This window comes from Cryptomeria japonica, chromosome 3, assembly GCF_030272615.1.
Source record: "Cryptomeria japonica chromosome 3, Sugi_1.0, whole genome shotgun sequence".
In the NCBI taxonomy this organism is placed as follows: Eukaryota; Viridiplantae; Streptophyta; class Pinopsida; order Cupressales; family Cupressaceae; genus Cryptomeria; species Cryptomeria japonica.
This window is the reverse complement of record NC_081407.1, coordinates 276,350,384-276,377,505: the sequence shown is the minus strand read 5'-3', so window position 1 is coordinate 276,377,505 and position 27,122 is coordinate 276,350,384. Positions and strand designations below refer to the sequence as shown.

Here is a 27,122-nt window from a genome sequence, read left to right as displayed (position 1 = left end):
TGATATCAATTGATCCTCAAGAAGAGAAAAAGGCTATAGATTCAGGTATGTTGGATGAACTCTGGTCAATGGAATTTGATGGGACTCATTCATCTTCTGGTTCAGGGGCCGGGGTTGTATTAATACCTTGCCAAGGTAAAGTTATTCCTTATTCTCTCAAATTGGAATTCCAAAACACGAATAATACAGCCGAATATGAAGCTTTGTTATTAGGTCTTGCTGAAGCGAGGAGATTGCAGATCAAAATGTTGAAAGTAAGAGGTGATACTGAACTTATTGTTAAACAAGTGAGAGGTTTATTTGCTGTTAAAAATGAGAGATTGAAACATTATAGGAATCATGTTTGGGATGAGATCAAAGCATTTGATGCTTTCTCAATTGTAGCAGTACCAAGGGAGTTTAACTCGAAGGCGGATTCTCTGGCGGTATCTGCAGCTTTATTAGTGCCTCATCTAGATTTCACAACTGATACCTACAGGGTGGAATTAGTTTATAGACCCAACATACCTGACAATTCTTAATCCTGGCAAGTGTTTGAAAATGATAAACAGACTCAGAACTTTTTACACCATGCTAAGATTTTTACATCTTTGTTTTACAAAGGGACAAAGGCGAGCTGTAAAGAGTTTTCTCCCAATACACTAGAGGAGATGCATGATGGAATGTTATAGTTGAAAGGAAATAAAATCCCAAAGGGTTTAGTTTCTCTTGAACACCTTTTTGATAGGAAAGATGGGTATGTTAAGCAAGCGAAGAAAGACGCTCCTGCAATTCAAAATTCTGGTGAGTATGAGCAAATTAACATTGGTGCTAAGGAGGATCCTAAATTTGTTAATTTGGGAAAATGATGTTCTGAAGAGGAGAAAAGAAGATTCATGAGTAGGTTGGTTGAGTTCAAAGATGTATTTGCATGATGCTACGATGATTTAAAGAATTTCAGGGATTGTAATTTCCAACATCACATTCCTTTGCAACCAGGTGTCAATCCTTTCCGACAGAAGTTGAGGAATTTTAATCCAAAAGTCATAGACGCGATCTTCCATGAGGTCAACAAGATGTTGAAAGCTTGAATTATTTATCCTTTACATCATTCCATCTGGATTGCTAATATCATTCCGGTTCAGAAGAAAAATGGTGAAATATGAATTTGTGTTGATTTCAGAAACTTAAACCTAGCAATCCTGAAGGATAATTATCCTTTGCCAGCAATGGACCATATTTTAAAAACCATTTCAAGATCAGAGATGATGTCCATGTTGGATGGCTTCTCTAGATATAACCAAATCATAGTCTCGAATCGAGATCAACACAAGACAGCCTTTATAACTCCCTCGGGCACCTTTGCATATAATAGAATGCCTTTCGGATTGATCAATGCAGGGGCAATGTTTCAAAGAGTGATGGACCTTTCCTTTGGGAATTTGAGCGATAAGATCATTGTGGTGTATTTATATGATTTGACAATTTTTTCCAAGAAGAGGAAACATCATGTGCGAGATTTGAGGAAGGTACTGGTGAGATGCAGAGAACATGCAGTATTGTTAAATCCTAAAAAGTCAGTTTTTGGTGTCATGAAAGGAAAAATTCTGGGACATATTGTTTCATAGGAGGGAGTTAAGGTAGATCCACAGAGGGTAGAAGCAATACAACAACTGAGTCTTCCTTCCAATAGAAATGGAGTGAGGTCCTTCTTTGGACAGGTGAACTTTCTAAGACATTTCATTCCTGATTTTGCTGAGACTACTAAATATATCATAAATATTATGAGTGAGAAGGTAGACTTTAAGTGGAATGAGGAAGGTAAAAGGGATTTTGAGGAAATAAAGAGAGAACTTGCAGATGCACCTACTCTGGTTAACGCAGATTTTAGTAAAGATTTCTTATTTATTGCTATGCATCAGAGCATACTGTGTCTAGAATTTTGGTGCAGAAGAGTGAAGATAATGAGGAAGTTCCAATATCCTTCATGTGCGTACCTCTGAAGAAGCACGAGTTAAAATACTCATAGACAAAAAAGCAGGCTTATGCAATAGTGAGATCTGTGAAACAATTCAGGTACTATATACTTCATTCACATTCAACTGTATTTGTTCCAAAATATGTAGTGAAAAGTCTTTTAACTCAGCAAGATGTTGGTATCAACAATAGAGCATCTTGGTTCTCTAAGATTCAGGAGTTCAATTTGGATATCAAGCCCACTAAGCTGGTTAGAGGAAAAGGCCTTTGTAAACTAATGGTGGAGAATAAGTTTGAAGAGGAGGGAACTCTGCCCTTAACTCTATTTGTGAGTCATCAGGGTTCCTGGTTCACCGATGTTGCCTATTATCTCACTTATGGAGACTGTCCAAGTCATCTCTCTCCTAGGGAGAAACAAAATTTGAAGTTGAAAGCTACAAAGTATGTTACTTTTGCTGACATACTATACAAGAAAGGCTTGGATGGTCTTTTCTCAGGTGTGTAGATAAACTGCATTAAGAGGCTTTACTAAAAACTTTTCATGATGAGGTGTGTGGTGGTCATTTCTCTTCTATAGTTATTGCATATAAAATATTGAGAAACTGTTGCTATTAGCCAGGAATGTTCTGAGATGCATATGCATGGGTGGAAAAGTGTGAGAAATGCAAATTGTTCAAAGGTAAACCCCAGCTGGCTGCCTTGCCCTTAAGACCCATAGTAATTGAAGAGCCCTTTAAACAATGGGGGTTAGATTTTATTGGTCCTCTGAATCCAATTTCTAGTGCTGGGCACACTCACTTATTAATAGCAATGAATTATTTTACTAAGTGGGTGGAAGCTATCCCTGTGAAAAAGACCACTACAAAGATTGTGTGTACGTTCCTTAAGGACAATATTCTTGTCAGGTTTGGGTTCATCAGAAAATAGTCACAGATAATGCATCAAATTTCTCTTCATCTGAGTTAATCGTATTTTGCTATGATCATGGAATTTCTTTGGCACACACTTCTGATTATTACCCACAGGGTAATGGCCAAGCAGAATCAAGTAACAAAAACTTGATTAATATCATGAGGAAGTTTGTTAATGAGAATTTCAGAGACTCCCACAAGAAGTTACATGAAGCCTTGTGGGCAAATCAAACTTCACCAAAACGAGCCATAGGGATGTTACCTTTTGAGTTAGTTTTGTTGGCATTATGTGAACTAGTATGAGGACATAATGACATTATGTGTTGTCATTGATGTCAATATGATGAAGAGAAGAGAACCGGTAAAACACTGTGAACCAACATTTATGCCAAAGTGAAGCAGTGTGTTTGTTCAAGGTGAACAATGATATGGTTATGGGAATCGGCACATGGAAGTGTTGTGTGACTACCGGTTGATGGTCTCAACATCAGGGTTTCTAGTTTAAGTGATTCAAGCCTGTGTGGCTCAACCGGTGACTTTGTGTTATGAGTCAGCATGATAATGAAGAATAGATTGTGTTGCCACGTAAGCCTTGTGTGCATGAAGGAGATTGTTCCTATCTACCTTGGCAATGTGTGAAGTCTGTAAATGGTGATAACGTGTGATGGGTTATCAGCCACCATGAAATCGGTGGAAAACGAACGATGGAGATTAATGCAGTGTGCTCAAAGGTCAGGATTCAACCATTTGAATTCCTTAATCTAACAGGTTTAGGGTTTAGTGTTTATGCTACCAACCTATCTATTTTCCTATAAGGTTGATGTTGTGATTCTTTCTAGGGTTGTTGGCAAAAGTTGTGTGTGTGTATCCAAGAGAAAGGATACATGATTCTTGCCAGACCAGAGGAGAGAAGTGATACTTGCAGAGTGTAAGTGTAGAAGGTGAAGAGGAGCTTAAGTGGATCTGCATTGGCATTGAGTTCTGTTACCAGATCATTGTAATACCTGTTGATCTCTAACCAAGTCAACAGTTGAGAAATCCCTTTAATAGGGTAGCTTTAAGTGGTTTGCTGTAAATCCTTTAGCAGGGTGACTCAAAACCATTGAGTTCTTGAAATCCTCTAACAAGGTAACCTTTAACAGGGTTTAACCCTTAACCAGGTATTCTAGCCATCCCTTAACCCGGTGATCTATAATAGGATCGGTTCCTAACAAAACCTATTGTATCAGTCTTTAACCAGACAAGGCTCCTAACATAGCGGACTTCTAAAGAGTTCAAAAACAAGCTTGTGGGTATTCATCCCCACCGTGGTTTTTCCCAGTTGGGTTTCCCCGTGAAAAATATATGTGTCATATGTGATGTCTTTTTCATGTGATGCTATGTTGTTTTCTATTAAGTGGTGAATCATGTAGATCTAGTTGCTTATATGTATATCTTTGATGATAGAATACCTGTTCATGGATTAGGGTGAAATGGAAATGAAGTGTTAGATTATATGAGAAGATAAGTGTCAACCAGTTTATGCTTGTCTCAGTTATTCTGGGTTTTGCTAGTTGTACTCTATTTTAGGACCAGTTTTACTATTTGTCTGTCCATGCACAGTGTCTACAGACAAATGGGTTCAAGAGTGTGTTTTGGTCTGTGCTGATTCACCACCCCTCTCGTACTGGTTTGGTAATATTCGTTCATCATTGAGTTATCAATTGGTATCAGAGCTTCCTCCAGGTCCTGTATGTTATAAGCTTAACCGCTTGAGGTAAAGATCCCAGTCTAATGATGAAGAGGGAAGGTCCAAAGTTTAATACAGAAAATTTGAGTATATGGAAAGACAAACTGAAGATATACATCAGAAGCGTGGGTGCTCAACACTGGAGCTATGTTGAGAATTCCTATGTTGCCCCTACCAGTACTCTCACCGATGACCAAAAGAGAGAGATGCAAGAGAATGGGCAAGTCATGGAAGCCCTAATTAGTAGTTCATTTGACATTGAGTTTATTAATGTACAAGATAAGGTAAATCACAAAGAGGTATGGGATACTCTTGAAAATATCTATGGCGGTGATGAGCATGTAAAACAAGCTAAGGAAGAAAGCCTTAGAGGGAAGTTTGAAGACATGCGGATGGTTGAAGGTGAGACCATTCAACAGTATGGAATAAGAATCAAAACCGTTGTTGGAGATATCAAGAGTGCAGGTGGTAAAATGGAAGATTCCACTGTGGTAAGCAAAGTCCTGAGATCCTTATTACCAGTCTATGCAATAAGGGTTGCTGCTATTCAGGCCCTGAGATCAATAGACAAGACTAACGTATCCCTAGACTCCATCATTGCAAAGTTGATAGCCTATGAGCTAAATAGTTTTGATGGCATTGTTCAAAAGACTGAATCAACTTTTAAAGCTTCTATTGTACCATCTAGAAAAGGAAAAGAAGCTAGCACCAGTGGTGAATAAAGACAGAGGAGAGAAATGGATGATGAGGAGATTCTGATGGCCTTTGAAGCTCTCCTTTCCAGGAAACTTCCTAAAGAAACTTGCAAATACAGAGGTAAGCTTCCTTTGAAATGCTTTTCTTGTAACTGGATAGGACATATTGATGTAAACTATCCTAATGGCGACAACAAGGACAAATCAAAAAGGTTCAAGAAATTCAAAGGAGGAAACAAGAGAAACTATTTTGTGATAGTTGATGAAGGTGTCACGGATGAAGAATCAAAAGATGAAGAAAATGAAGACATTGTGTTTGTTATTGTCAAGGAAGATGTGTCAGACAAGAAGGCTCTTGTCTCCCGGTTTGATAATTATAATGAGTGGATTATTGATAGTGGTTGTTCTCACCATATGACTGGTGACTGGAGAAAGTTTCTATCCTTGGAAGAGTATGATGGTGGTGTGGTTTGCTTTGGTAATGATGCACCATGCATGGTCAAAGGTAGAGGGTCCATCTCTCTGAATGTAAAGAGTAGTGCTGACAATGTGTACTGGGTTGATGGTCTCAGACATAATCTTCTGAGTGTTGCCCAGTTGAATGATAGTGGTCTCACTCTAGAATTCAAGAATGGAGTGTGCAGAATCAAAGGAAAGAATGGTGAATTGGTGGCTACTGGCATGCAGACAAAAGGTAACCTATTTCAGCTGAATGCAAATATAAGTACATGTCTTATGGCTAAATTTGATGATAGCTGGATATGGCATAGGAGACTCTGCCATGTAAACTTTGATAACATTGTGAAGGCTAGTAAGATCAAGGCAATTAGAGGGTTTCTGGTGCTAAGAAAACTGGATAATACCTTGTGTAGAGATTGTCAATTGAGAAAAATGTCTTCCTCAACCTTTAAAGGTAAACCTTTCACTGCTGACAATTTTCTTGATCTTGTGCATACTGATTTATGTGGTCCTATGAAAACTAGAAGTGTGCAGGGTGATAGGTACTTCATGATTCTCACTAATGATTACTCAAGAATGATGTGGGTCAGATTCTTGAAAGATAAGTCTGAAGCTTTTGTAAAGTTTAAAGCTTTCAGAGCATTAGTAGAGAAGGAAAGCAGTAAAAGGATCAAGTGTCTGAGAACTGATCAAGGAGGGGAATTCACTTCTGGTGAATTCAAAAAGTATTATGAAGAACATGGCATCAAGAGGAAACTATCTACCCCCCAGACTCCACAACAGAATGGCCTAGCAAAGAGGAATAACTAGACTATGGTTGAAGCAGCTAGAACCATGTTGATTCAAGGAAAAGTAGCTCACACCTTTTGGAGAGAAGCGGTGAGCACTGCAGTCTACACAATGAATCAAGTACTCATCACGAAAGGTAAGGATAAAACTCCTTATGAGTATTGGACCAGTAAAATTCCTATGGTTAGATACTTTAGAGTGTTTGGTAGAAAATGTTACATCAAGAGGAGAAAACACTAGAGCAAATTTGATGCGAAATGTGATGAGGGAATATTCCTAGGGTATTCCACCAAGAGAAAAGCTCTCAAGTGTTTCAATAATAGGACTCAGAGAATTATGGAAAGCATCAATGTAAGAGTTGATGAAACTTCTAAGAAAACTGAGGAAACCGGTAGTGAGCAAGTGGTAAATGAACCGATTGTAACCTTTTGGGAACTAGTTGTTAGTCAACCGAGTACCAGCAATAGTGTTCCTACACTGGTAGATGTAGATGCTAATACTGATGGAGATGAGGATGAAGAAGAAAAGCAAGAGGAATCTATCAAAACCATTCCTTGGTATGTCAAGCTAAATCATGATCCCAAGCAGATCATAGGAGACAAGGATGCAGGAATCCTTACAAGAAGAAAAGTCAGAGAAAAATCATGTATTATCTCTGAATTCAAGCCTAAAACATTCAAAGAGGCACATAAAGATGAAGACTGGATCAAGGCAATGGAAGAGGAACTTGACTAGATAGAGAAAAATGGTACATGGTCTTTGGTACCGAGACCAGAGCATAAAAATGTCATTGGTACCTAATGGGTCTTCAAAAATAAGCTGAATGAGGATGGCACAGTGATTAGGAACAAAGCCAGATTGCTGTACAAAGGATATGCCCAAGAAGAAGGAGAAGACTATGGAGAAACCTTTGCTCCTGTAGCCAGATTGGAAGGAGTTCATATGCTTCTTGCATATGCAACTTTTAAAGGTTTCAAAGTATATCAAATGCATGTAAAATCTGCATTCCTAAATGGTCTACTTGAAGAGGAGGTGTATATAGAGCAACCAGATGGGTTTGCCCAATCTCAAGATAGTGACATGGTATGTAGGCTACATAAAGCCTTATATGGTCTAAAGCAGGCACCTAGAGCATGGTATGAACGTCTGCATTCCCATCTTGTGAAGATTGGATTTGAGAGAACAAGTGAAGATAGAAATATCTACTTGAAGTCTGAAGGAGATTAGATCCTGATCTTTGAGGTATTCGTTGATGACATTATCTTTGGTGGAGATTGCAAGATGAGTCATGAGTTTGCAGATGAGATGAAGAAAGAGTCTGAGATGTCACTCATAGGGGAGATTAAGTTCTTCATTGGACTGTAGATCCAGCAGATGATAGATGGAATATTTATCACTCAGTCCAAGTATGTCAAAGGTGTTGAAGACCTTTGGCATGGAAGATAGCAAACCGGTTGGTACACCGATGGTGACCGGTTGTAAACTATCCAAAAAGGATGACTTGGCATTAGTTGATGAGAAGGAATACCGATCAATGATTGGTAAGTTGCATTATGTAGTGCACAACAAACTTGCTATTGCACATGCAGTTGGCATTACTGCACGGTTCCAAAAAAGCCCAAGAGAATCCCACTTGGTTGCAGTCAAGAGGATTCTTAGGTATCTGAAGGGAATTGTTGATTATGGATTATGGTATCTATATAGCAAGGATTTCAACTTAAAAGTATACACAGATGCTGATTGGGCAGGTAATGTAGATGACCAAAAAAGCACAACCAGTGGTGCATTCTTTCTCAGTGGTAGATTGGTCTCATGGATGAGTAAGAAGCAAAGTTGTATCTCTTAGTCTACAGTGGAAGCAAAGTATGTTGCAACTTTCATGAACTGCACTCAGACAATTTGGATGAAGCATGTATTGAATAGCTTCAAAGTTCCTGTATCTAAACTGGTAAGTATATTTTGTGACAATACTAGTGCAATTAATATCTCCAAGAATCTGGTTTTACATTCTAGAACCAAGCACTTTGAGCTTAAGTATCATTTCTTGAGGGAAAAGGTTCAGAACAAAGAGATTGTACTAGAACATGTTTTCAGTAAGGAGCAGTTAGTAGACATATTCACCAAGCCTCTCCCAAAGGCTACATTTATGTACTTAAGAGGTGAATTAGGGTTGTTGCCACTTTAGGAGGTAAACTAAAGGCATATGCTCCACATCAGTCAGGTATTGCATAGTCAAATTTATTTTGGATTGATGTGTTGAAGGATGCTACTCCTCAGGGGGAGCAACATAATGGAACAGGGCAGCTTGTGCGTCCACTTTGGCATTGCTGTCAAAGGGTGAGAAGATGTGAAGCAGAGAAGATATCTGCAAAAATTGGGGGAGAAGATGTGAAGTGGAGAGATATGATGTGAAGCAGAGAGATATCTTTGTATATTTCCATCAATGCCAAAGGGAGAGATTGTTGACATTATGTGAACCACTATGAGAACATAATGACATTATGTGTTGTCATTGATGTCAATATGATGAAGAGAAGAGAACCAATACAACACTGTGAACTAGAATTTGTGCCAAAGTGAAGTGGTGTGTTTGTTCAAGGTGAACTAGCATATGGTTTTGGGAACCAGCACATGGAAGCATTGTGTGACCACCGGTTGGTAGTCTCAACTTTAGGGTTTTCGGTTTAAGTGATTTAAGCCTGTGTGGCTCAACCGGTGACTTTGTGTTATGAGTCAGCATGATAATGAAGAATAGATCATGTTTCCATGTAAGCCTTGTGTGCATGAAGGAGATTGTTACTATCTACCTCGGGAATGTGCAAAGTTTGTAAACGATGATAACATGTGATGCGTTATCAGCCACCATGAAATCGGTGGAAAACAAACGATGGAGATTAATGCAGTGTGCTCAACGGTCATGATTGAACCATTTGAATTCCTTAACCTAACAAGTTTAGGTTTTACAGTTTATGCTACCGACCTATCTGTTTTCCTATAAGGTCGATGTTGTGATTCTTTCTAGGGTTGTTGGCAAAAGTTGTGTGTGTGTATCCAAGAGAAAGGATACGTGATTCTTGCCAGACCAGAGGAGAGAAGTGATACATGCAGAGTGTAAGTGCAGAAGGTGAAGAGGAGCTTAAGTGGATCTGCATTGGCATTGAGTGCTGTTACTAGATCATTGTAATACCTGTTAATCTCTAACCACTTCAACAATTGAGAAATCCCTTAACAGGGTAGCTTTAACCGGCTTGTTGTAAATCCTTTAACAGGGTGACTCAAAACCATTGAGTTCTTCAAATCCTCTAACAAGGTAACCTTTAACAGGGTTTAACCCTTAATTGGGTATTCTAGCCATCCCTTAACTGGGTGATCCCTATAGGATTGGTTCCTAATAGAACCTATTGTATCAGTCTTTAACGAGACAAGGCTCTTAACAGAGCAGACTTCCAAAGAGTTCAAAAACAAGCTTGTGGGTATTCATCCCCACTGTGGTTTTTCCCAGTTGGGTTTCCACGTGAAAATATATGTGTCATATGTGATGTCTTTTTCATGTGATGCTATGTTGTTTTCTGTTAAGCGGTGAATCATTTAGATCTAGTTGCTTATATGTATATCTTTGATGATAGAATACCTGTTCATGGATTAGGGTGAAATGGAAATGAAGTGTTAGATTATATGAGAAGATAAGTGTCAACCGGTTTATGCTTGTCTCAGTTATTCTGGGTTTTGCCGGTTGTACTCTGTTTTAGAACCAGTGTTACTGTTTGTCTGTAAATGCACAGTGTCTGCAGACAAACCGGTTCAAGAGTGTGTTTTTGTCTATACTAATTCACCCCCCCTCTCAGTACCGGTTTGGTACTATTCGTTCATCATTGAGTTATCAAGTTTATGGCATTGGCACTCCAATATCTCTTCCTTTAGAGTTAGCGGCTTCCAAATTGTAGACTGTAGTAGAAGATGCATTTTTTCAGAGCTCCTTTGAAAAGAGAGTTATGTACTTAATCAAGATTGAGGAAGAGAGGGAAGAGTTGGTTGACATGATTACAGAACATCAAATGAGAGTTAAAAATATTTTTTATCAGAAGGCGAGACCTAGGAAGTTCATGAAAGGTGATCTGGTGTTATTATGGGATAAAAGGAGAGAGCTGAAAGGCGCTCATGGCAAATTTGAGTCATTGTGGAAATGACCTTATGTAATTCATGAAGTAAGAGGTCCCAATTCTTTTAAACTTGCTTATCAGGATGGCTTTGAATAACCCCTGTCTTATAATGGGCAGGACTTAAAATTATATCAATTGTAAACAGGATTCCCCTGGTGGTTTGTAAATACAATTTTGTTGTGTTATTATAGGTGTGTCAGTTTTGGTTGTGAGTCGGGCCTTTGTTTTAAGTCATTTTGCAAAACTAGGGATTCTACGGTTCTTTGCTTGGTACTTTACAGTTCCAGTCCCCATGTAGAGCCACTATTGGAGGTACATATAAAAAATTTCATTCTATATGTCACCTTATTGAGTCATGTCCTCATCTGGTCCTTTGGTCAGGTCATGCACTTTGAATTCCTCATGTAGTTCAGCCTTTGTTGTTTTCTTTAAGTTGCACTGTGTTGATCTTGAACCTTGAACTTGAACCTTTTTGGTTCAAGGTTCAAAGTTCAACGGGCGTCATGTTAAGAGTTTTTCCTCCCACGTGGCTTTAGGTCTTCTTTAGTTTTTGTCCGCATTTAGCATTGTTTGAACCTTGAACTTGAACCATTTTGGTTCAAGGTTCAAAGTTCAAGATTTTTCATGTTTATGTTTTATGTCATGATTGTTCCTCAAGCTTCAGAGTTCTATGTTTAGGCTTCTTGGAGATCATGTGACTTGGCATGAGGTGGCGGTGTGGATTTTAAGATATGATAAACAGTGGCAGAGAAGAGGAATATTCTTTCTTTAATGATTTGAAATATGTCATTTATAGCAAGTGTGGTGTGGGGATCCATATTGTCAGATACAAAGTGACTTAGCATTTAATGCATGCTCGAACGAGATCATTTCAGAGTAAGGTTGCATGAGTGAAGAGTAATGAGGACAATTCATGGTAATCATGAGTAAGATTTTCTTGGCTTTTATATTGAGTAGATGTCATGTCGAGATTATCATTTTTTTTTGGATAAGTGTTAAGAAGATTTTTTGGAGCGGGATGAAATAGACTACGACAGGGGTTTGACAGAGGAAGGTATGTTCAACAACTTTCCTAATTGTCGCAGTTTGTTTTAGAAAAGATCTGGGTATTTTGTTAGTTGTTTGTTTCCATTTTCCCTTTTCTTCTTTGTCTGAGTTGATTGGAGAAAATCATGAGCTAAGCATGAGACCCACTCTGCCTAAATTAGTGAACTGTTCATCCCTTGTAAGTTTCTTTCCAGAGTTGGGTGATACAACTTTGGTTCAACTAGATTTAGATGATTTCCTAGAAAGAGTATGGAACCCAGCTGCTGATCCTATGATGAGATACATCACACAGACCGGTTTATTAGAAGCAGCCACATTTCCCATAGCTGCTCCTTGCCCTAAATTGGTTTTGGAATGTATGAACCACTGTGATAAAGTTAATAGATGGAGAAGAAAAAATAATGGTGAAGTTTTGTTATCCATTAATAGACAAACAGTAATGGCTGCCATGGGTATCCCACATCGGGAACCCTATGAAGATTGGACAATTAGAAAATCTTATGGAATTTATTATGAGAAAAAACAGTATTACAAAACTGTCATTGCGTGAAATTGGCTTTTGAAGTTTCAAAAAGGGGGCTCAAGGCTGCCAAGACCCTTAACCCATGAGCATTTGATTCCTTCAATCAGATATTTGGTAATATTTTTTAGTAGAGTTAAGGGAAATTCACATGAGTTCTATTGGGAAGACTGGATGTATTTCTTCATCCAGGTCACTCTAGACAAAAATCAGTTCATTGACTAGGGAACCATTATTGCAGAAAGATTGCATGAGGGTTTGAGCAATTATCTTGGGATGCCGCATTTCTACATGTCTTAATACCTATTATATATGCTAGCTTGTATAAGGGAGTGGCCTGGATTATCCCATGCTAAATGGGTTCAAGGTATTAAAATATATGAGTATCACCCCCATTTGACTTTAGAAGGACATGTTGATAATTACCTTCACTGGAATGACATTTTTGCTGGGAGGTTGACCTTTGAATTACAAGATAACTTGCATAGGAGAATGTTTGCAAAAGCAGTTGAACTAGTAAAAATCTATCGTAGTTTCTTTACATATTTTAATCACTTCACTTACATAAGGTTGGAGGTTTTAAAGGTGAACCCTTTAGGTTACCTAGATATGCTTCAAACTCTTGTATTTTGATTGAAGTTTCCAGGAAGTTAGCCTATGTTGCAAAGGATTATGGTGAAGACTTTGGCACAAGTGGAATTTTTCCCATCGATTTAGGCCAGTATAGTTGTATGTCTGTCTTTGATGCACTAAATCTTGAGCTAGAGTTTAAGAGATTTCATTTCAAAACCTTTGTGAAAAGGGATAACTTTGATAGTAAAGGTTTTATCGCCCAATATGTGAAAAAGATAGTGCCTGATCAACATGTCTCCCAGTTGGAGGATTATTGGGAGGATTGCCTAGATGAATTTGAGGTGGGAAAGAGTAGTTAGTCCAGGTTAACGTTGAAACAGATTCATGACATTAAATTGCCAATAGATACTTCAGGTGTCACTACTAATAATGAAGATGTACTAGATTCATAGTTTATGAAATGAGTACATAATGAACCTCTCTCAGAAGTTGTCTAGAGTAAAAAGATGGAAGATAGCATTCAAACACGCACTTTTAGCATAATTTGTAGAACAAAAAATTGGCTTAGGAGTTGCCGATTCCATCCAGTGAGGGCAACCAGTTCAAGAAGCAAAAATGGAAAGAAGAAGATTGCAAACAAAGCTACTTTCAACCACCTGCCACTCATCTCATTCTTGATTTGGATGCCGAGGAAGTACAGTGTGATATGGCAACCCCTATGTTAGATGCTGATAAGGTCTTAGCTGACTCAAATACTACTACTCAAGATTCACATGTGCTTGATATCCGGTCCAATGCAGTCAATGCTACACAACCACCTTCAGGAGATATGCAATCTAAGGAATTGACTCTAGCTCCTAAATAGTTAAATGAATCAATTACGATGAAAATAAATGTGGCTCCTATTTCGGTGTCAATGGAAGATGCTGTAAGTAAATGCTTGGGAAGATCCACAAAGCCAAAGCAGTAAAAAATGGAGACAATGATTGGTTTGACAAAGACACAAAGCACTGGACTGCAGACATTGCCAGACCTACATTTGATAAGGATGCTACCATTGCTTCAGATGTAGATTATACCATTGAGTGGGTTGATTTGGGGGTTGGAACAAGAGCAGTTGATGTGAAACATTTGGAAACTTCAACCGAATGGATTATCTCTTGCACTTGGAAGGATGAAAAGGACAATGCTGAGTTGAAGCAAAATTTGATGCAAAAGGCCTAATATATTCATTATCTGCCGAATAGTCCATTGCCTTTGTCTTAGAGCTTGGTCCCCTTTGGTTAAAAATCCCCAAGGAATCAGAAGTTCTTTGATGAGGTTCAACGAAACAAGATGATCATAGAGATTTTCTCTAAATGGCTCAACTTGATCATGCATCAAGGAACCAATTACATGTCAGATTGTCAAAGATGCTAATGAAGTTACCAAGGAACTGGATGCCGATTTAATCTCGTGGCAGGGTACATGTGCAAGATCATGAGGGGCCAAAAGGTGGTGATATTGTGACTAAATTTTTTATGATAGGCTGATTGAAAAATATCTATAACTTTCAAATGGTATCACATTTTTTAAATCTGAAACATGCATCACATTCTATGTTTCATATGCTATAGGATTAAAAAAAGAAAAAATGAATTTCATAAAGTTTTGACCAAGTTATGGTTGTCAAACATACGATTTTTTATATTTCTGAAAAGCTACAGTAAAAAAATCATAATTAATTATTTATTTCAAATAAAAATATAAAAAAATATGTGTCACATCTGGACATGAGTCTTCTACTTATATCTAAAATCTTTTTAAAAAATTATTATGATTTGACTATGATTAGGGTGGTCAGACAAAAGCGCACTTCTTATCTTTTTCCTAAAATTTTAGTACTACTACATTGAAATTTCAATTTTTTGTCAAATAGATTTATTTTTTTCAAAAAACAAACTAGTAGCTTAGAAATTAAATTAAATTTTCTACAGATTCTATTCTCACATATTTTTGAAGTACTATTGATAACTTATTCAAAATTTTACATCAAGTTTCCTAATTCTGTTTTCTGATTTTCATTGCCACTTAAGAGCCTATTTGATCCACCATGATCCTGCATATACTCGAAAAAAAGAAAAGACTAAATGGGCGGTGATTTCAAAGAAAATGCATGATATCCAACGCTATGGCTTGATGAATTTTCTTGCAGAAAGACAAGTGCCAGCGCTGAATGAGGACATAATGTTTATATGCAGGGAAAAATAGAGTGGCGCAACCAAATCATTGAACAAGGTCATAAAGAATCTGCCAATCTTCGAGGTGAACTAATAGCCTTAAGAACAACCATGAAAAAGGATTTGTGCTACATATATGTTCAATTTCTTAAGGAAGATAGCCAGACTTTGGAAGATACTGCAGAGATGATCAATCAATTCAGCAGCCACATTAAACAAATTAAAGTGGAGAAATCCTTGGCTATGGAAGATTTTACGAGGATTTCCAGAGTCGAATCGATGCTCACGGTTTGTTTGGATCACTTGGATTCACACAGAGATAAAGTATAGATGGTAAAGAGGAAGAAATAAATTTGGAAGCAAAGAGTAATACACATCATCCTACTGCACGTAACATTAATTCAGGAGTTTTCGAAGGTGCATCAAGATTGGAGTGCAACAAAGGCGGTTATGGTGTCCATTCAAACTAATAACCTGGGCAATTCAGCTAAGATGGAATCATCGACATCACTAGCACTATTGGCAGTTGTCTGCCAGCGAGTCTAGTTGTTTGTTTTTAATTTCAGTTATGCAGTTAGGGTAGTTTCTCATTAACTCTTTCGAGTTAATTTTATCTTTGGTTCGAACTATTGGTCTGAGACCTATTTATATGTTTTGTAATGACTTTATGAGGGTTCACTAAATTTTTGAAAAACTATTTCTTTGATTTTGCTATAAGACTTTGTGTATGTGGAAGGTTGATAATCATCTATGAATGAAAATCGAATGACAGTTATCTTTGATTTTGAATTTGTGGTTTTGATGTTTGAAATTGGATTTCTGTGAAAATCTGTTTCAAGTAAAGATATGTTATAGCTTTCTATGTGTGCAAAAAATTACCAGTGGGATTCACCTTATAAGCTTTTCATTTTGTTTTAGTGTACATGTGAAGTTTGTTGGCTTTATACAAAAATTTATATATAAATCAATGCTTGCGTTCATTTGGTGTTGACTTGTGAATACAATAACCTTTTCTATGCTTTCTGGTGAAAATTATAATATTGGTTGTGTGTAATTTGAAGTTGATTGAATATTTGCTAGAGGGATTTGTACCTTAACTCAAAGGTTAATAAATATAATGATTTTCCAACTGTTTGGTGTAATTTGTCTTTCATTTCTTGGTCTTAAAGGTATCCAAATTACCTAAAGTGCGAAAGACAAATCTATTTACCAATAGATTTTTGGTGACTCTGCTAGGGAAGAACGAGAAAATTGGTTTTAACAAAAGCCATCGTTATAGTGATGCTTTGTTCTTTATAAATGGTGCTGCCTCACGAAGGGTTCTTACCTATTTTACAACCAAATTTAACTTGGGTACAAGAAGAGAAAAGTAACATTATCTCTAAGTTTGATACTCTAGCTTGGAGACATAGAAGAAGTCGAGCTGAGTATGACAAAATAAGTGCATTCCTCTAAAAAATAGAAAGACAAGTAGATCATCTTGTGTTGGTTTTTGAGAGGGTAATCATTCCTAGACTTTTCTTTATTCAAATTCCTGATAATCAACAACAAAATCCCAAACACTTGTTACCCTAATTACTTTTCACACTTGATTCCAAGCCTTATACACGGTCACAATGGAGGGAGGGAATTGTTGATCACACCTTCCAGGAACTTTGAAACCTTGGTTTTGTTTCTCAAGTTACACCTAGAAGGGCTAGAAGTAGACCCGTATCTCCACCAAGAGCAACCGCTTCACCTATCTGTCATGCCTTAACTTTACATGGTGTTGTACCCCCACTTGTTACAAACCTTACCCTTTAAATCCTACTAGAGCAATGGCCAACAATCCTTGGGGTGCTGCGATCAGACCTTTAGCTTTGGCGGCAACCCATAACCTTCCTAATGGAGCGAAAGAACATTTTCCTAAGTTTAGTGGAGATGGCAAAGTAGCCACTACTGAACACTTAAATGCTTTCAAAGTTGCATGTGGAGTGTTGGTAGCTCAGCATGAAGATGTCGCAGTGAGGTTATTTGTTCAAACTTTTACTGACGTAGCCGCTGATTGGTTCTATCATCTGCCTAATGGAGCTATTACAAATTGGCAAGTTTTAATAGATATTTTTGAAGCCAGATTCAAATTGACTAAAGATGAGCATTCGCTTATTGCTCAACTGACTCAAATAAAGAAGGAAATAATAGAGCTTATGAGGGATTTTGTTGCTTGTTTCAATAAACTTTGCCATAAAATTCCAACCGCACAAAAACCCTTTGCTAAAAACATGAAGTGTTTCTTCATGAACTCCATGCCTGCAAAAATAAGTTTCTTGATGAGGCGTGAGCGCTTACAAACTCTTGATGATATGAAAGCTTCAACTGTAAGTCTAGAAGTTGATTTAATCATGGTAGGCAAGTGGAAAAGAGAAGTGCAAACTCCTACTTCTCAAGTGGCAAATACTTCAACTTCTTCAGATCCTGTGACTCAATGATTAATGAATGATGTGATTGACCTAAAAAGATAGGCCCTAAAACATGTACTTCATATTCTCAACCTTACCACGATATTCCTAGAAGATATCCCAATCAACAAGGAGGAAATGGAGGAAGACAATTACAATTGCCTCGTATGCAACAAAGACTTTCTATTTAAGCGCCACCTCCTAAGACAAACTCATGTGTGTTTCATTTAACTGATGAACATGATGGTTCTTCATGTCCAGAGATGGTTCACTTTTCTCAAATGATCAGTAAAGGAGAAACAATCTTAGAAGCTGATGAAGGAGGTTTCCAAAGTATGCCTGGCGACTCTAAAATTCATTATATGGAATATGTCTCTGACTCATAAAGGGGAGGAAACATGTTAGTCTCTTTGGAAGATTCCTCATATGCAATCCTTACTAGAACTCAGCAAAATTTGAAGTCTCAAGATGTTTTAACACCTGTTCATAGCTCTGTAAAAGGAAAGGAAATTCTGACTCATCATGGAGGTGTTTCAAAAGCTGTTCAAGAAGTTGCTTCTTCTAGTTCTGATTCATTTAATAATCCTTTTGATATCATTGAATTTTGCAAGTCATCATGTGTTCAGATCACTCTGGCTGAGTATCTGAAATTGAACCCTAAGGAGTTAGATAGACTAGTTGAATTTGTCAAGGGAAATGATGCTCATGCCTTAGCAAGTGAAACCCAAATGTCGATGAATGGTAATTCTCTAGCACACGAAAATGTCAGTCCTGCTTTAGTATTTCCTGAAGTCTCAACGAAAACTATTCCTCAACAAGCCGAATTGATTGAACCTAATTTTCAAAATCAACCGGAATCTTTCTATGTTTCTTTGTATATTAATAGGCATAAATTGAGCAATTGTATAATAGATTCAGGAGCATCAGACAATGTCATGTCCTCCACTTTAGAAAAAGATTTAGGTGTAACCTTAACAAAGACTTTTGGAAAATGTTACTCTATGGATTCCAAGCAGGTTCCTTTATTAGGGCAGATTAAGGATGCCAAGGTTGCTTTAGTAGCACACCCTGACAAGAGAATCAAGTTGACAATTCTAGTGGCTAGCATCCCTGCTAGTTATGGCATGTTGTCGAGTCGCACCTTCTATAAAGATATGGGAGGAGAAATTAGAATGGATTGGTCTCAGGCAATGATCATAGTTGGAAAACAAAGAGTTATTTTATACCCTGAAACAAAAGATAAATACATAGTCTTTCCCTTAGATGGTCCTAAAGCTCAAATTTTGTGTCAAGATTGTGGTTTTGGAAATTATATGATATCAGCTGATCCTCAAGGGGAGAAAAAGGCTATAGATTCAAGTATGTCGGATGAACTCTGGTCTATCGAATTTGATGGGAGTTGTATTAATACCTCACCAATGTAAAGTTATTCCTTATGCTTTCAAATTGGAATTGTAAAACACGAATAATACGGCCGAATATGAAGCTTTGTTATTATGTCTTGCTGAAGCGAGGAGATTGCAGATTAAAATGTTGAAAGTAAGAGGTGATGCTGAACTTATTGTTAAACAAGTGAGAGGTTTATTTGTTGTAAAAAATGAGAGATTGAAACATTACAGGAATCATGTTTGGGACAAGATTGAAGCATTTGATGCTTTCTCAATTGTAGCGGTACGAAGGGAGTTTAACTCGAAGGCGGTTTCTCTAGCAGTATCTGCAGCTTTATTACTGCCTCATCAAGATTTCACAACTGATACCTACAGGGTGAATTTAGTTTATAGACCCAATGTACCTGATGATTTTGAATCCTGGCAAGTGTTTGAAAATGATAAATAGATTCAAAACTTTTTACACTATGCTAAGATTTTTACATTTTTTTTTTATGAAGGGACAAAGGCGAGCTGTAAAGAGTTTTCTCCCGATACACCAGAGGAGCTACATGATGGAATGTTACAGTTGAAAGGAAATAAAATCCCAAAGGGTTTAGTTTCTCTTGAATGCCTTTTTGATAGGAAATATGGGTATGCTAAGCAAGGGGAGAAAGAGGCTCCTGAAATTCAAAATTCTAGTGAGTATGAGCAAATTAACATTGGTACTAAGGAGGATCCTAAATTTGTTAATTTGGGCAAATGTTGTTCTGAAGAGGAGAAAAGAAGATGCGTCAGCTTGTTGGTTGAGTTCAAAGATGTATTTTCATGGTGCTACGATGATTTAAAGAATTTCAGGGATGGTAATTTCCAACATCACATTCCTTTGAAACCCAGTGTCAATCCTTTCCCGTAGAAGTTGAGGAATTTTAATCCAAAAGTACCAGAGGAGATCTTTCATGAGGTCGACAAGATGTTGAAAGCCCGAATTATTTATCCTTTACATCATTCCACCTGGATTGCTAATATCTTTTTAGTTTGAAAGAAAAATGGTGAAATACGAATCAATGTTGACTTCAGAAACTTAAACCAAGAAAGCCTGAAGGATAATTATCCTCTGCCAACAATGGACCATATTTTAAAAACTAATTCAGGATCATAGATAATGTCCATGTTGGATGGCTTCTCTGGATATAACCAAATCATAGTCTTGGAGCAAGATCAACACAAGATAGCCTTTATAACTCCCTAGGCCACCTTTGCATATAATAGAATGCCTTTCAGATTGATCAATGTAGGGGCAACGTTTCAAAGAGGGATGGACCTTTCCTTTGGGCATTTGAGGGATAAGATCATTATGGTGTATTTAGATGATTTGACGGTTTTCTCCAAGAAGAGGAAACATCATGTGTGCGATTTGAGGAAGGTACTGGTGAGATGCAGAGAACATGGAGTATCGTTAAATTGTAAAAAGTCATTTTTTGGTGTCACAGAAGTAAAAATTTTGGGACATATTGTTTCACAGGAGGGAGTGAAGGTAGATCCACTGAGGATAAAAGCAATACAACAGCTCAGTCTTCCTTCCAATAGAAATGAAGTGAGGTCCTTCTTTGGGCAAGTGAACTTTCTAAGACGGTTTATTCTTGATTTTGCTAAGACTACTAAATATATCATAAATATGATGAGTGAGAAGGTAGCCTTTAAGTCACTAATACATTTGGACTAGATTTTCGACTGAGGTTTCCAATGGAGAAGGTATATTGTGGCCAAATTTGATTTTTTTTTGAAAAAATGCCTGCATTTGTCATAATTTTGATGAAAATTACCCATTTGGTTTCGACGAAGAAGGCATTATCAATGAGAATTTTCTTTTTTTCAAAAAAGTGCTTGAGTTCTTCGTAATTCCGATGATAGTGGCCATTAAAAAATAAAAAAAGAGGTGGGGAATTCATTTGTGAATTGCAATCCGGCATAGGTGTCTCTGGCGACTTCAACCCCCAAGAACATCAAACCTGCGTCGAAGGCAATCACACGTAGGAGGTAGATTCAAATTGCCCTAGATTTTAATTTCATGTTGCAAAAAATATACATGTGGTGGTTAATTGTCCTAGTTTAATCTCATAAAACCATAGAACTGTGATTGAGGAGTGAGCGTTCAATTTTGTATCAACAATCCCTTCCTCCCGTATATGTGCATGTTGATTGCTCACATGAGATCACATCTCTTTGCAGCATCGTATCAAACAATTCACAAGCCTTGTCCATGTTTCCACGTTTTGCATTCATGTCAAGAAGGGCATTTGCTAGTACAACACCTAACAAAATTCCTCTATCCGTTATGCTTTGATGGATGTCCATACCCTGTTCCAAAGCTCCCATTTTTGCACAGGTAGGGAGGATGCAAGCAAAGGTTGTGGAATTTGGCTTTATGCCTTCCAATTTCATTTGCTTGAAAGTGCCTAAAGCCTTTTCGACAAATCCATTTTGTGCATATCTAGCAGTCATTGCAGTCCACGAGACAACATTTCTTTCAGGCATTCTATCAAATAGTTCACGTGCCTTGTCTATGCTTCAACATTTTGCATACATGTCTACCAAGGCAGTTACAACTACAAAATCTAACAAATTTCTCTATCCTTTATGCTTTGATGAATGTCCATACCCTATCCAAATCTCCCATTTTGGCACAAGCAGGGAGGATAGTAGCAATGGTCGTGGAATTTGGCTTTACACCTATTGATTGCATTTTCTTGAAATTTTCTAAAGCCTTCTCAACAAATCCATTTTGTATAGTTGCAACTACATCTGACAAAATTCCTCTATCTTTTATGCTTTGATGGATGTCCATACCCTATTCCAAAGCTCCCATTTTGGCACAGTTTGGGAGTAGGCTAGCAAACGTAACTAAAGAAATGCAATGATCAGCTCCAAAGACATCAAACCACTACTAACAAAACCGAGAGTCTAAAATATGATAGGGAATAGTGTGAGCTGTCCTAAAATAAAATATTTTATTTTCAATTTCAACTAAAACATAATTACTAAGCCATTTAATGTTATTAATAAGTGTTTAATTTATGAAAGAGATAAATGGTTGGCCACAAGTACATGAGTTACTAAATGCACACTTAAGTGAATTTGATATTCAAAACTATCTACAATGAATTCAATTCTTGTCCATTAGTCATTTATGTTTGCAATAAGCATCTTTCTCTATTTTTCTTAATCTTTATTCATAGTTATGTGCATATTTCACATTCTATAATTAGGATATCAATTGCTATGGCTGAACACTAGCATGATGTTTGTGTTGTGGTATAGATGCGTGGAAACATAATTATGGGATTGTTATATTATAGAGATCATAAATCTAGATATCACATATTAGCTATAGCTCTTCTTGGATTGAGTCTAAAGTTGACATACAATCATAAAGCCATTATTAGCAGATCTATCCCTTTCTAGTAAAGACAATTGAGAAAGTCATTTTGATATTGAGAGTTTCTTATCTGTTTACCTATTGATCATTATTAAGCCATAATATTTAGGTCTATTTATCTCTCTTGCAAAACCTCTGTAAGTGTCCTAGATTGTCCCTACTACTCACTCTTTAATTCGGAAAAATGGAGTTCTAAATATTTGTTGCACAAGATGGTGTTGAACGTATCAACAAGGCTAGCATGGAAGGCATGTTCAAGCTTCCACTTGTACAACTTACAACAAATGATTTGTTGATAGAAGAAATTCTTGAAATAGGGATACAATCGAAAGACAAGTAAGTACATACAAACCCCCTCAGTTGAAAGTAAAATCTGTGTATAAAAAGAGTACATTGAATCCCAATCCATAAATACAATAGAGATACCGATGGAGACTTAATTGGATGTATCATGTCGCACCAAAGTTGTTAGAGTATGCTAAGCTAGTACATAATAGAGATACCGATGGAGACTTAATTGGATGTAGCATGTCGCACCAAAGTTGTTAGAGTATGCTAAGCCATAATATTTAGGTCTATTTATCTCTCTTGCAAAACCTCTGTAAGTGTCCTAGATTGTCCCTACTACTCACTCTTTAATTCGGAAAAATGAAGTTATAAATATTTGTTGCACAAGATGGTGTTGAACGTATCAACAAGGCTAGCATGGAAGGCATGTTCAAGCTTCCACTTGTACAACTTACAACAAATGATTTGTTGATAGAAGAAATTATTGAAATAGGGATACAATCGAAAGACAAGTAAGTACATACAAACCTCCTTAGTTGAAAGTAAAATCTGTGTATAAAAAGAGTACATTGAATCCCAATCCATAAATACAATAGAGATACCGATGGAGACTTAATTGGATGTAGCATGTCACACCAAAGTTGTTAGAGTATGCTAAGCTAGTACATAATTTTTTGTAAAGCCACATTAGTATTTTACACAGATCATTATCTACCAAAACTAACTATAGTAATCCTTTTGAGGATTAATTTCATGGTGCTAGATCTTCACTTAGTTCCACTTCTTGTTGGAGAAAAGAACAGTTATTTCTTGAGGTAAATGAATATCCCATCAACAAAGGACAAGACCCTTTCTAGAATATAACAATTTCTACTCCAACAAAAGATCATGGGGGTTTCACTAGAGATATTGAATACGAGATAGACTTCTACTGCTGCATTAAAAGCATTGGCAGGTTCTTCATTTATTGAAGTAAACTCTCTATGATGCCACCACAACCAACAAAGGTATAAAAAGTTGTTTGCAATGCATGGATTTTTAGGATTGTCCTTTGAGAAAATAGAATTAAAGTATGGAAGTAGGATCTACTAGCTCCTGAGGGAAAGACCATGTCAGACAATAATTTCTATTTTCTTGCCTGTGAAGAAAGACTATGTCAAACAATATCAACGAACAACAAAATAAGGAGACAATTGCTAGATTGTGGTCTAACTTGAAAAGAAAAGGTGATGGAAAATGTTATTGTCCGTGCAAAATTTGGAAGGGGTTAAAGACTAAAAGACTTCTAATCAAAATAGCGAAGAAACATTGTAGGTTGCATGGTCACATTGAAGGTGGACATGATTATCATCCATTGGTAAGTTTTTCATTATATCATTTTGACAATTTATATACATAATAAATCATATGATGATGAGATCATGATCACGGTTTATTTATGTATATTAATTTTATATAGGTCGAGCACCCCGAAGCACATGGTATGGATCAACACAACCCTAAGAATATGATTTTTGAGGTGGACAAACATGGAGGTGTGAATATCAAAGATGAAGATAATGATCCCATGGAAGATGACGATCATGAGCCAGAAAACACAATTGAAGATGATGGTAAAAATACATTGATCCATGACTCATTTATTACTCGTACAGCTGATCATGATGATGAAGATGACCTTGATGTTGTTCATGATGTCCCTCTACTTGAGAAGGCATCTGAGGCCCTTTATGAAGGCTTGCAGGCAACTCTTCTCTTCGCTGTATTGTTGTTGGTGAACTTGAAGGTTATGAATGGTTTATCCAACATAACAATGTCATGTATGTTAAGGCATGTCACATATGTCATAATAAACTATGAATCATGTTGTACCATTAATATTCTTTATTATAACAAATTATATTTTGTTGCGGTAGATTGATAGGTGAGTATTTGTTACCACCATCAAATATTCTACCTCGCTTGAATACCGAGAATTATCTGTCGTTATGAAATATATTGGAATGGAGTATCAAGAAATAGATGCTTGTCCCAATGATCATATTATATATCACAAACAACATGAATTTGAAACTAAATTCCCTGAATGTCATATCAGTAGATATCGAACAGATCAAATAACAAAAAGGGTTCCTCGCAAGGTTCTTGGCTATATTCCCATTATTCCACATATGCAACGATTATTCAAGTGCACTAGCTTGGCACACTTTATGGATTACCGTGCACGCAATAGAAGTCAAGATGACATTATTCGAATACCTACGGATGGTTCAACATTTATGGACATAGAGGAAAAGTGGCCACACTTCAAAGAAGAACCTCATAATCTCAAGCTTTCATTGCCAGCGAATGGTGTTAATCCATTTGGAGAGATGAGATCTGTTTACTCAGTGTGGCCTATTTTTGTTATCAACAATAACATTCCTCCATGTATGTCAATAAAGAGGGAGCACATAATGTTGGCAATGATTGTTCCAGGTATTTTATCATTTAAATATTGTCGTCTAAATTTAATTATAAATATTGCAGTAAAATGGTCATAATAATTATGTAATGTTTTTGGTCATTCGATTAGGTAAGTACCAAGTTAAAGATATGAATGTATATATCGAGCCTCTTATTGACGAGTTGCTAGAGTTATGGAATGGTGTCACTATGTATGATGTCTCTAGACCAATAGGACAAAGACAATTTCAATTCCATGCGATGCTTCTATGGACAATACATGATGCCCCGAGGCTAACACATTTTTGTGGTATGTTATAGTGATTAAGTTGTGCATGAACATTATAATTCAAAAAATTATCATATTTAATCCAATTATACATTATCTTGTAGGTCTTCAAACAAAGGGAAAATTTCCATGTCCTGTTTGTAGTCCAAAGATGAAATCTCGTCATTCAAAAATTTTAGGAAAGCAGGTGTTTGATGAGTATAGGCACTTTCTCCACAAAAATCATAAGTATCGAAATACTGAAAAAACATCTTTTCAATGGGAAAGAAGATAATACATCAAAGCCATGAAGAATGACACCTCACCTGTGGAAGTTGGAATATAATAGAATTAATCGTCAAGGTAATGCAATTCCATTTATTGGTTTTTCATAAAACATCTTTTCTATTTTGTTTTGTTTACTGATGATGTGATTGATGATCATTAAGGTCATGAAGGCATAAATTACTACCTTCCTAAGGGAATAAAAAGTTATCCCCGACAATTTAGTAGGTTGCCCGTTTATGCAAGGTAATGAGTCACAAATTTGCGGAAGTCCGTGCATTGGAAAATGTGCTCTTATAAATGGGCGCCCGTTTATGCTTCGGGCTCCCGAGCTGAAAGGTAATGGGGGTTTGAAGCAAAAAAAAATGGGCCCCCGTTTTGTTCTAAAACGGGGGCCCGTTTCTTAATCGCATTTTTCCTTTTTTTTCCACAAGCCGCCCTTGTTTGAAAATGGGGGCCCGTTTTGTGGAAGTTGATTCCACAACCTGCCACTTGGCTCGGGATTAGGCCTGGGATAGGCCTAGGATGGCCACACCTAAGACATGGACCTGCAAATTCAGATCTCCATGAATGAAAGAACAAATATGAACTTCAGAAATAGTTTACGCACCTCTAATCAGAGAATTTTTATACGAAATTAAAACCCATTTCAGATTATACTGTCTAGATTTTAAATATGTAAATTTATTTAAAAATTGATTATTTTAACTATTTTTCATTTAATTTATACTAAATCGGGTCCATAAATTTGAAATATTAACTAATTTTGTTAATTTAATAACTTTTTTATTTTAAAGAATTTTGGAAAAAAAATTATGTGTCATCAATCTACACAAAATTTTTTTGTATTTTAAAAAAAAAAAATCAAAAAATGTTAAGTTTACATCAAATTATGTGGGTCGTACACGTCAAATTTTTAAAAAGATAATTACGGCCATTCAAAAATTAATTAAAAAAAAATATTAGAAAAAAAAATACAGAAAAATATGCTCATTAATCTTCAGTGTGTTACAAACCATTTCCCAAAATGGTTTGAGAAAATAATTTTAATTGTGTCAAAAAGTGTAGGTCGTACACATGCATGGTATGGTCCTGAAACAGGCATTTTTAAAACATTGTTTTCAGAACTCCATTCAAAAAGTTATTTTTTATTATGTGGGTATTAAAATAAATTACATATTTGGAAAGTACACTCAGAGGGCTATCTTTTATATTCCTGACTTTTTCCTAGATTCAATCTCTAAGTGTTTCAAAATTTAAGCTCAAATGAGACAAAATCTGAAAATTAGGGAAAACAATTCCACTTTTTGGCCAAAAAGTGGACTCATCTTCTAGCACTGACCCACTACGAGTAGTTAAAAAAATTTCATTTGTTTGATACTATGCATATTGGAAAGAATATAACACAGACATTATGGAAAATATTGGATGGAAGGCGTGACAAAGAAAAAATTGTCAAAATATGTAGGGACATTTAGGATTCCAATCATGCAATGATAAATGTCATTCAATCAAATAGCCATGGAGACCAAAT

General features: G+C 36.6%; 1 protein-coding gene across 1 annotated transcript; it reads left to right on the top strand.

Annotated features, from left to right (window-relative positions):
* Positions 1–1,355: 1,355 nt before the first annotated feature.
* Positions 1,356–13,704, top strand: LOC131874091 (uncharacterized). The gene is made up of 6 exons (XM_059217330.1): positions 1,356–1,508; positions 1,608–1,800; positions 1,902–1,968; positions 2,056–2,397; positions 2,572–2,635; positions 13,408–13,704. Exons 1-6 carry the CDS (start codon positions 1,356–1,358, stop codon positions 13,702–13,704), a joined length of 1,116 nt encoding a protein of 371 aa, XP_059073313.1.
* The last annotated feature ends 13,418 nt before the right edge of the window (positions 13,705–27,122 follow it).